Source organism: Sciurus vulgaris (assembly GCF_902686455.1).
Source record: "Sciurus vulgaris genome assembly, chromosome: 16".
Lineage (NCBI taxonomy): Eukaryota > Metazoa > Chordata > Mammalia > Rodentia > Sciuridae > Sciurus > Sciurus vulgaris.
This window is the reverse complement of record NC_136477.1, coordinates 16,336,228-16,346,537: the sequence shown is the minus strand read 5'-3', so window position 1 is coordinate 16,346,537 and position 10,310 is coordinate 16,336,228. Positions and strand designations below refer to the sequence as shown.

The following is a 10,310-nucleotide window of genomic DNA, read 5'->3' as shown; positions in this document are numbered from 1 at the left end:
TGGTCGCGGGGGTGCCCGGGCCGCTCCTCGCCCCCCGCCTCGGTGCTTCCCGCCCCGCCCGGGGCCGCTGCCCTCCGCCGGCCCTTCGGCCGCGATGTGGGCGCCGAGCGGCCGTCAGCCTCGGTGGACGGCGACTCGCACGCCGCGACCCCAGACGACTCCTCCCGCGTTCTGGTCGGGTGTTGGCCTCGGTGGTGCCAGAGTGACCGGAAGGCCTCCTGCCGGCCGCCGGGCCGGACCACCGGCCCCTTCTCCTGCGGACTCGGGCGTCTGGTTCCGCGGCGGCCGGCGGCGTGGCTGCCGGGTCCACTCGCCGCGCCCCTTCCTTCCGTGGGGGCCCTGTCCGCCCGCAGGGCTCTGGGGCCGGGGGCCGACTCTCCGCCGGCTTCCCCTGGAACGCCGCCCTGCGCCTCCGAAGTCTGTCTCAGGACGTTCTGCCCTTGGCCTCCTGTGCAAGGCTGTCACCGCGTGCGACACACGGAAGCGCGCGGCTCCCAGCGCCCTCGTAGCCGGCACCAGGGACAAGACAGCGCCCCGGGCCGGGCTGGCCACTGAGGGAGAACGGACACTGCACGGTCCCGGGTGCTGGCATCTGGGGTCGCCCAGGCCCTGCCTGCCGGCTCCGCTGGCGGGAGGGCCCGTCCTCCTCTCCCCTCCCAGTGCCGGGATGGAGCCCAGGGCCCCAGCCACATCCCCACCCGCTTTAAGTCGCCAGGTTGGATGGGGACTGCGACCCGCCTTCCTGGGCCGCTCAAGGAGCTGGGTGACAGGCGTGTGCCAGTTGCCAGGCCTGACTCCCTGAGGCCATCACGTGGGCCATTAGGCCATTCTTTATTTTTTAATATTTTCTTTAGTCGCTGCTGGACCTTTATTTTTATTTATATGTGATCATTTTTACTTATTTTGTGCTGAGAATCAACCCCAGAGCCCCACACGTGCCAGCCGAGTGCTCTGCCACGGAGCCACAGCCCAGCCCTGGCCGTTAAGTTCTGACACCTGGACTCTGGAGGGCACACAAACCCTAGCAGTGATATTTTCTAATTTCCATTATACTGTCTTCTTCAACACCTGGTAATTTATAAGTGTGCTTTAAAACTCTCTTATGTAGGGAAATACTTCGATGTTTTTCATTGTTGGATTCTAAGTCATTTCTGTTGCGACTCCCTTAGGGAACGTGGATCCTAATAATTCCTGGGAAGCAGGGCAGGTGGCAGCGCACGTCCGTAATCCCAGCGGCTCGGGAGGGTGAGGCAGGAGGATCATGGGTTCAGTCAGCCTCAGCAACTTAGCGAGGCCCTAAGCAACTCAGCAAGGCCCTGCCTCTAAATAAAATATAAAAAGGGCTGGGGATGTGGCTCAGTGGTTAAGCACTCCTGGGTTCCATCCCTGGTACCAAAGAGAAAAAATGTTCAAGGCCAGCCTCAGCAATTTAGTGAGAACCTGTATCAAAATAAAATATAAAAAAAGGCTAAGGGGTAGCGCAGCGATAGTATCCCTGGGTCAAATCCTCACGACTGCACAATAAATAATCCACTCCTAGGGCTTTGTGGAACTTTCTGGGGGGTCTAGGATATCGGCTTTTTTCCCCTTTGAAGTTTATTCTCTCTAGTTTATATAAGTAAAGCCATTCCTTCGGGTATCTTCAAACATCGTTACACTTAACAGTTACGTGCTTTAGGTGTGTATCTTACAGATGATACAGCTGGATCCTGAATCTGAGCGGTCTGAGCATTAAACTGGCAGGTTTGGGTCTGCATCTGTTGGGATTAGCGTCCTGATCATTTATTTCTGCCACCTTACTGTGTGCCTATGATTGTGGGGGCAGGGGCGTCCTCTGGTGGTGTGGGATGAGCCCGCGGTCCCAGCCTCTGGTGCCCTCGGCACCACCTGCTGTGGAACCCTGGGCAGCCTGCCTTCCTCCGACCTTTGCTGCAGCCTTCCCCTCTCCGCTCCCCACTGGTCTGTTTCCTGACCCACCTGCCCAGTGCTGCAGGCGATGCGGCCTCTTCGGACTCAGAATGATCCTCCCTCCTCCCCAACAGCCCCAAGCCTGCTCACCAAAGGTCACCAGTGCCACACGTCCCGTGGCGTCACGGGAGGCACGCCCCCATCCCACGGCTGCTATTCCCAGTGGCCTGCAGCAGACTCTCAGCTCGCCAAGGGTCTGCCATTGGCAACACGCTGTTATGTGGTTCTAGCATCATGGAGTTCTAGATTGTTCTTCCCTTGCCGGTTTGAAACTCTTCCTCTTCCTGTGGCTGGTTCGCTCTCTTCCTTCCCGGTGGCTGCTGCACTGGGCAGTGGCTCTCTGCCCGACCGTGGGGCTCCTTGCTGGGGTCTGGTCTCCTCTTCTCCCTCATCTCTGAGGCTCCGAGGTTCTGCCTTTCGACTGGCTTTTTCTCTTTGCTGCGCAGTGCAGGGGTTGGGAGTCAGGGCCTCACCGCTAGGCCAGGGCTCAGCCCGACCCTGTCACAACTGTCTGGTGTCTGCAGGGGGTGCTCTCAGGTCAGGGGACTGAGCCCCGCCCTGCCCTGCCCACCACCATTCCCTGGGCCTCTGGGCTCTGGAGGGCGGGGCTGGCAAGAGCTCAAGCTGCTGTTGGCCCCCAGGGTGGCAGTGAGGCTGGCAAACGGGGCGAGAGCCAGGGTCTTCTGCAGTGAGGCCCTGGGTGGCTTGGGTGGCCACTGTGGCCCCCTGCCTGGGTCTGGGCCCAGCGGAAGGCTCCTGGGTGGAGGGCGAGATTCCATAGGGCTGTGTGGAGTCACGTGCCTGCTGGAGACCCGGGAGATTAGGGGCTGGCGGTGGACAGTCAGGGGGCAGGACGGGCAGGGACACCAGCACTGGAAGGGACACTGCCAAGGGCTCATTCTTCCACCTACAGACCAGGCTGCAAGCACCAGCGCGTGCTGGGTGAACGCCTGGGTGGGCCGTGACCATGTCTAGAGGCTGTGGGATGCTGAGCTGCTGGTACGAGGCCTGTCACACAGGGGCTGGGACAGCTGGCTGGTCATTGAGAGCTGAATGCATCTTCTTCAGGTGAGAGGAAAAGAATGTGCCCGTGTGTGGCCCTGGGGGCCCCAGAGGGGCAGCCCCGGTGCAGGAAGTGGCCGTGCTGTCCCCACAGCCTGTTCCTGTTTCTCAGCTGGGGGTGGGGGTGGGGCTGGGAACGGCAGCATCTCATGGGGCCACACAGAAGTGGTGACAGTGCCAGCCCCACGTCTGCCCGAGCTGTCCGGGGAGGAGCCCCACCCTGCCGCATCGGAGAGAAGGGGAGTTTAATGCAGCCGGAGCGGGTGGCCGCCCCTCCCCTGGGGAACACTGATCTGGCTGAGGGAAGCGCCGTGCGGCCTGGGAGACCCTGGAGGGCGACACCTGGGAGGCCGAGTCCAGGCAGGGGCTCCGAGGAGCAGCCTGAGGGCAGCTGGCCACTGCCCAGCGGGTGGCAAGCAGGCGAGGGCGCTGTCCCCGAGTGCTGCCCCGCATGGCTGGACAGGTGGACGGGCGGGCAGGACACAGCAAGGAGCACAGAGACGAGTTCTGGGAACAGCTGTGAACAATGTCATTCAACAAAATGGCAACAAAACGATGTCCCTGCTGGCCAGGCAAGGCTGGCACGGGCGCCGAACAGCACAGGAGGCCGTTGCTGCCCCTCTAGGGGGACAGTCCCTCGTCCTTCCCCGGACCTCAGGGGCAAGGAGACAGGCCTCAGCAGGAAGAGTCTCTTTGGGAAAAGGTCTTCTGAGATGAGTGTCCAGGGCAGAGCAGGTGGCCTGCAGAGGGAGGGGGCCCTGGGCAGAGGCCAGCAGGTGGCCAGGGTCTAGGGAGCGGCCCTCCTCCATCTGGTGGGCTTGGCAGGAACGTCCCGGTGCTTCCTCCAGGAGCCCGAGGCCGGGCGGGGCCGGGGAGTTGGCTGTGCTGGCCCCTCACTGGGTCCGGAGCTGGTAATCTAGGAGACAAGAGGGAAGTGTCCACTCTTGGCTTGGTGCCCGGGCCCGTCCTGGCTGCCGGGACCCTCGGCGCCCCCTCCCCCGCCAGGCAGGCTGGCTCACCTCCGTTCTGGGTGATGTAGCGCACCCAGGGCAGGGCCTGGTAGCCGCTCTTCTCGATGATCTTCAGGTAGCGCACCTGGGCACAGGAACCAGAGCCCTGAGCACATGCGGCCCACCTCGTGGCCCCAGCCCTCCTCCCGCTGGCAGGGAGGCTGAAGGGGGACCGCCTCTGAGCACCAGTGCTGGGGGACGCACCCGGCTGCTGGAGGGGCAGCCCGGCCTCGGGTTCTCGACCCTTCTGTGTGGACGCAGGCCCTGCGATGCCTCGCGCTGCAGGGGGCTCAGGTCTCTTCCCGCCAGGGCTGGGCCCTGGGGGAGCAGAGCCGTCCTGTGCCCACGGCCCACTGTCCAGCACCCCTTCTCAGCTGGTCGTGCTGAGGCCCCCGCATGTGGCCCTCTGAGCACGTGCTGACTCCCAGTGGCCCGTGTACCTGGATGCCTGAGGTAGTGAAGTAGGGGATCTCGAACTTGACGCTGATGGGGGGCTTGCCCTCCTTGTCCTCGGCCTCCACGCTGGGCAGGCCGAAGTGGGCCCGCATCAGGTACTCCTTGCCGCCCTGGGAGCAGACGCAGGGCCGTCAGCCAAGGCCGGCTCAGACGCCCACAGCTGTGCGGCCCCAGGACCCTGCGGTCTGCTCTCTGGTCACCTAGCGCCCCAGGGTCCCTTACAGACCCGTCCTCCATGCTGCCAGCTGCGCCCACACACACCAGGTGGGCAGCCAGAGGCCACTCGGAGGAAACACAACGAGTTCTTAGGAGCAAAGTAGCTCTGAAGGTCCAGGAAGAGGAGACAGCTGTCACCGTGAACAGGACGACATGGCCTGGGGCAGTGCGGGGTGCGGAGCACAGGCCAGGGCGGGGACAGGCCCCCTGTCAGCCTGAGGTCTGCCCAACATCAGGCAGGACGGGAAAGGGACAAGTCAAGAGGCCTGTGGACAGGGAGAGGGGACAAGAACAGGACCCCAGGGATGGTACTGAGGGTGGGGGGTGGGCAGACTCAGCTCCAGGGGTGAGCAAGGCCAGGAAGGACAGGCATGACCCTCTCCCTGCCCTCCACACCAGGACGCCATGGTTTATCTGTCCCCAGGGCTCTGACTGAGGCTCAGCAGGAGTTGTTGCCGACCAGGGTCTCTTGAGCCCCAGAGCAGGAGCGTCCTTGAGCCTTGGCCCCCCTCCTGGCTCCCCGTCACCACCAGGGCCAGGTGGGGCTGCCTGACTCAGGGACTGTGTGTGGGGTGAGCAGCAGAGAGCGATGTGAAGCCAGCCACCGACCGGCAGCTGCGGAGGAGGAAGCCACTCCTCAGCCTGGCAGGGCACGCTCCCCAGGCCCGACCAATGCTGCACACGAGGCAAAGTGGGGAGAGAGGCCCAGACAGCGGGTAAGCGCGCTTCCTTCTCTCCAGCGGAAGGACCTGCGACTGACTCGGGCCAAGATGAGAGGCCAGCAGGACACCAGGAAGACTGAATGGCACGGCAGCAGCTTCACAGAGCAAAGGGTACAGGACGTGTGGGAGGCGGGTGGAAGGCGAGCTGAGGTCCCCCTGCCCTGGGCAGCCTGCGGTGACGGTGCTGCGCTGAGGGACAGCAGCCGGCCTCCGGCGACCCCTACCACACCTCTGCTGTGATCGGGGCCTCGCCGTCGGCTTCTCAACACGTGTGGGATGTTTACAAAACTGACTTCTCGTTAGTCCACAGAGGCCACCACGGGGGATTCTCAACATTACCAATAGCATCCTCCGAGGCCTCAGGCAAGGGGACACAGAAAGCAAGCAGACCTCACCAGGAGGCTCAGACGAAACCGAACAGCCTCCCTTTGCATACGTTACGTTCTAGAAAGCAGTGATGTAGCCTGTTGCAAGCCAGAACCTCTGGGGGGACAGCCCAGGCGGCTCGGAGAAACCTCATGGCTCAGACACCTACACAAAAACAAGTTCTAAAACAAAACTGAGAGGCTGGGCTGGGGCTCAGTGGCAGAGCGCTTGCCTAGCACGTGTGAGGCCCGGGGTTCCATTCTCAGCACCACATAAATAAATGAATAAAATAAAGGTCCATTGACAACTGAAACAAAATTAAAAACAAACAAAAATAAGTGAATTAAATGTGTCACTCAGATAAAAAGACTCAGGGCTGGTGATGGAGCTTGGAGGTAGAGATTTGCCTAGCAAGCATGAGGCCATGGGTCCCAGCCCCAGCAATGGAAAAAATGAGATAAATTAAAGACTTAAAAAATAGGAAAATAAGCAAAATATTTAAGAGCAAATCTGGAAAAAAAATAAAGAGACAAACTACTAGATAACCTTACCCACTCCCCATAAAGGTAGGCAAAAATACACAAAACAAAAAATACCAAGGAAAGCCAGGTGTGGCAGTGCATGCCTGTAATCCCAGTGGTTCAGGAGGCTGAGGCAGGAGGATTGCAAGTTCAAAGTCAGCCTCAGCAATGGCGAGGCGCTAAGCAACTCAGTGAGACCCTGTCTCTAAATAAAATACAGACTAGGGCTGGGGATGTGGCTCAGTGGTCAAGTGCCCCTGGTTCAATCCCCAGTAGCCGCCCCTCCCCCCCAAACACACAGACACACACCATGATCAGCTAAAGCTTCCTGGAATGCACAGAGGGTTCAAGATCCATCCCATTAATAGATCTGAACAGAAAAACCATGTGGTTCTTGACAGAGAAACTGAAAGGCATCTGGAAAAATTCGTTTTGGGTTTAGGCCCGGATGGAATTTGCAGCCCAGGGCACAGAGTACCCGGAAGGGACCCTGCAGTTCAGGCAGTGGAAAGGCCAGAGGTTGCTCCTCCACTGCCACTCAGGCTTGGAGACAGTGGCCGAAGCAACGCGACCAGGAGTCACCAGGTGCCCAAGAACAAGGAAGGGAGAGAGAAAACCACATCTGTCTGCAAATGACATGAGCAAGTATCTGAAAATCCAAGAGAATAGAAGGAAAAATCATCAGACAAGGAGAGTCAGTAAGGCACCAGGACACAAAATGACAACCAACGCCAGCAGCCTGTCAGAGGGAAACAGAAGAGGAGCCCCCTCAAAACGTGGCCTTCAGTCCACCACCAGGAGAAACGCCAGGACAGCGGCGGCAAGCCTCGGGAGCTCCAGGGACAGGGAGGGTGCCGTGCGTTTACCTAGGGTCACTCTGAGAAGCCCCGCTCCTGGGCGAGATGCTCTGGTCGCTCGCAGGCTGGACGCCTTCCACCAAGGCCCTTCCTAATGGAGGGCAAGCCCCGAGGTGGACGGGGACAAACCGAAGCATCTTGGAAGCTTAGAACACATGATGAGCTCAAGCCACACCGAGAAGGATCAGAGCTGCGCAGAGGTGAGGCTTCTACAGCTGATGGACTAAGTTAGCACCTGGGTCTGAAGTGGGTTCTCAGAAGCTGTGAGGGACCCAGATTAAGTCCAAGTACACTCTCTAGGGCAACATGCAGACAACGATGTGCAAAAATCACTACAGAAATCTAAACGCTAGTAAGAAATCTGTCAACAGGCCCGTGCGGCTCTGGGACAGGCAGGGGACAGGACAACTCAACCCCATCCAGGTGTTAGTTCCTCCCAATTAACACTGCCTCATGCAGACACATAGCTTCCAGCGCTCAGAAGAAGAGGAAGGAAGGGGACACGTGCGAGGGCCAGGAGGCCAGTGAGGGACGCGCCCAGGGCAGGGGGCCGTCAGGGCAGGCGGCCCGCCAGGTATGAAAACAGAGTGAAGCACTGGTTCAAACAGTGCCCTGCTGCACAGGTGGACAGACAAGAGGAAGTTCGGAACAGACTGACCGCCACATGGGCATCTGAGATCTGTCAACACGGCATCGCAAACCCCCGAGACAGACAGACTTTTTAGTAAAGGATGAAAGGAAACTGAAGTGACATCTGCACAAAGTGAACACTGGATCCGTATCTCGTCCCATTTGGCAAGTCACACTCCAAAAGGGCTGGACATGCCACTGATGGACTCTGGAGGCAGACGTGGGTGCGTTCCTGTGTGCATAAAATCCAGACACAATAAAAGGAAAAGACATAAAGGTGACTTCATTAAATCACAGTATTAACAACAAAACAAGGAAGCAATCAAAAAAGGCTACTCAGCAGAAAATGCTGGAAGCAAAGTCAAAAGTGAGCCACATACCACTTACATCAACGCAAAAGTCCCAATCCAGCCCATGTATAAAGAGCACCTAGGAACTAAGAAGAAAAGGACCCAACCTGACAAAAAACTTGAGCAAAAGACAGCTACCGTTTCCAGAAAAAGAAATGCAAATGGTCCTTAGACATAAAAGAAGCATTGACAAGAGGACAGCAATTCAAATGGCACAGACCCGCACCGCGCTCTGCTCTCTGCTGAGTCTGAAGCTCTCCAGCAACGCTGCGGGCAGAGCCCGAGCAGTGGCACCCACGGAGGGCGAACAGGGCACACCCTCGCGGGGACCTGGCATGCTCCAAGGAAACTAGACTTCTGCAGCCTTTGACCCACCTCCCCTGAAGCCACAGCTCCCAGGACGCATAGTGACAGGCACAAGGTCAACCACTGATGTGGTCTCTACAGCCGAAGATTATAAACAACCTCTCTGCCTTTCTGTGGGGATGGCTGACTAGTGACCCCAAGAAATAAATGCTGGTACAAAAAAATGAGCAACTGAAGAGCCAAACAATCTTGAGAGAAGGGTGAGCTAGGGACATATGCTTCCTGCTTTCAGAACGCACTTCTGAGCTGTGCCAATCAAGACAGCATGGCCCCCTTCAATCCAGAGAGGGAAGAGCAGCAACAGCAGCAACTGACAAAGAGCTGGTGTCACCCAGGGACCCTCACAGCACTGGGGCACTAGGGCCTGGCCTTTCCGTCCCTCCTGGAGGGGTGGCAGGAGTGGGGAGGGGCGCCTGGCGGAGGGGTGCTCACTGGGAAGGACTTGATGGACCACACGATCTCGCTGTTCTCGGGGACCCACTTGACACTCCCCACTGTGGTCTTGAACTTGGGCGAGTCGGCATCATTGGGCACTGGGATGTGGATCTCCACGTTGTTGGCAGTTGACCTCCGCTTGAACTGGCTCTTGGCCTACAGGAGAGGTTGACGTGGCTCAAGGTTTGGGAGGGCGAGGGTGAGACAGCCCGCTCAACGGCCCAGGGCCACAGCCCCTGGCTCCTCAGCAGGGAGCCTGCGCCCCGACTCTTGCACATGCTCTTCACCCTCCGAGACCCCCCAGGCTGGCTTCTGAAGTCCAGTCTCCCCCTGCTGCTCCCTAAGCCTTCGCAGCTTCCCCCATCTCCCCCTGGCCCAGTCTTGGCCTTCTAGGACAAGTCTGTGTCCCTAGCGGGGGCGTGGGCTGGGGTGTCATGGACAGGCAGAAGTGTTCCACCTGGCAGGCGGCCACTCTGGGGAGCCTTCCTGGCTGCCTGGCCACAGGCCCTCCCAGGAGGGGCACCCTCGAAGGGCAGCCCTGAGGGACGTGTCTCTTTCCTGTGCCTGGCCACCCCCACACCCACGCCCACAGTGAGACAGCACGGGTGGCAGCCCTGTGACATCCCCAGCCCTGGTGGCAGCCAGGGCCCATGGCCACAGTGGGTGGCACGTCCACTGGCCCTGCCCCGCACCAGACTGACCTTGATCATGTACTCGATGCGGCTGTGGGAGTGCTTCTCGATCACAGACTCGATCCAGATCAAGGGCTTGACCTGTCAGGGGAGGGGCCGCTCACGCCCCGTCCTGTCCCACAGAGCTGTGTCGGACGGAAACGGAGACCCAGGGCTCCCTGCCCGTGTTCTGCCTCCAGGGAGGTCAGAGCCCTATGAACCCAGTCTCCTTGCGGCCGGGCAGGCTGCCCGTGGACTGGGGAGTGGGGCCAGCCAGGTGCCTACCCTGGGATTCACCTCAGGGACAAGAGGCCCACCGTGGGGACAGGGGCTGTTTTGCCCCACTGGCAGGAGCAGGGAGCCCGCCGGGAGCCTCTGCTGGGCTCCAGGCACAGGGCAGGCGGCCAGCCACTCACGTGGGTGTTGAGGCGGTAGGACATGAGCTCGAACTCGCCGTCGGGCGGGATGAAGGAGATGGTGCGGTCGTTCTCGAAGCGGGAGAGCCGCACGCACTGGTGGAACTTCACGTCCTCCAGCTCCACAGACTTGCTCTTGCCCCCTGAGGGAGGTGGGGGGTGGGTGTGAGGGTGGCAGGGGCCCCGGGGCCACCCTGCAGAGCAGAGCCCCTCTGAAACCCTGTGCTCCTCTCCCCGGGAGTCCTCCCCGTGCTGATGCCTGTG

General features: G+C 60.0%; 1 protein-coding gene across 2 annotated transcripts in view; it reads right to left on the bottom strand.

Annotated features, from left to right (window-relative positions):
* Window positions 1–3,535: 3,535 nt before the first annotated feature.
* The window catches only part of AP1M1 (adaptor related protein complex 1 subunit mu 1), a 28,150-nt gene continuing 21,375 nt past the window's right edge, over window positions 3,536–10,310 (bottom strand). For both annotated transcript variants that reach the window (XM_079114989.1, XM_079114990.1), the window contains 6 exons: window positions 10,047–10,189; window positions 9,661–9,732; window positions 8,957–9,115; window positions 4,481–4,606; window positions 4,050–4,125; window positions 3,536–3,946 (listed from right to left, as the gene is read on the bottom strand). In XM_079114989.1, coding sequence (XP_078971115.1) covers window positions 3,924–3,946; window positions 4,050–4,125; window positions 4,481–4,606; window positions 8,957–9,115; window positions 9,661–9,732; window positions 10,047–10,189 — 599 coding nt within the window. In that variant the 3' untranslated portion in view covers window positions 3,536–3,923. The remainder of the gene's footprint in view (window positions 3,947–4,049; window positions 4,126–4,480; window positions 4,607–8,956; window positions 9,116–9,660; window positions 9,733–10,046; window positions 10,190–10,310) is intronic.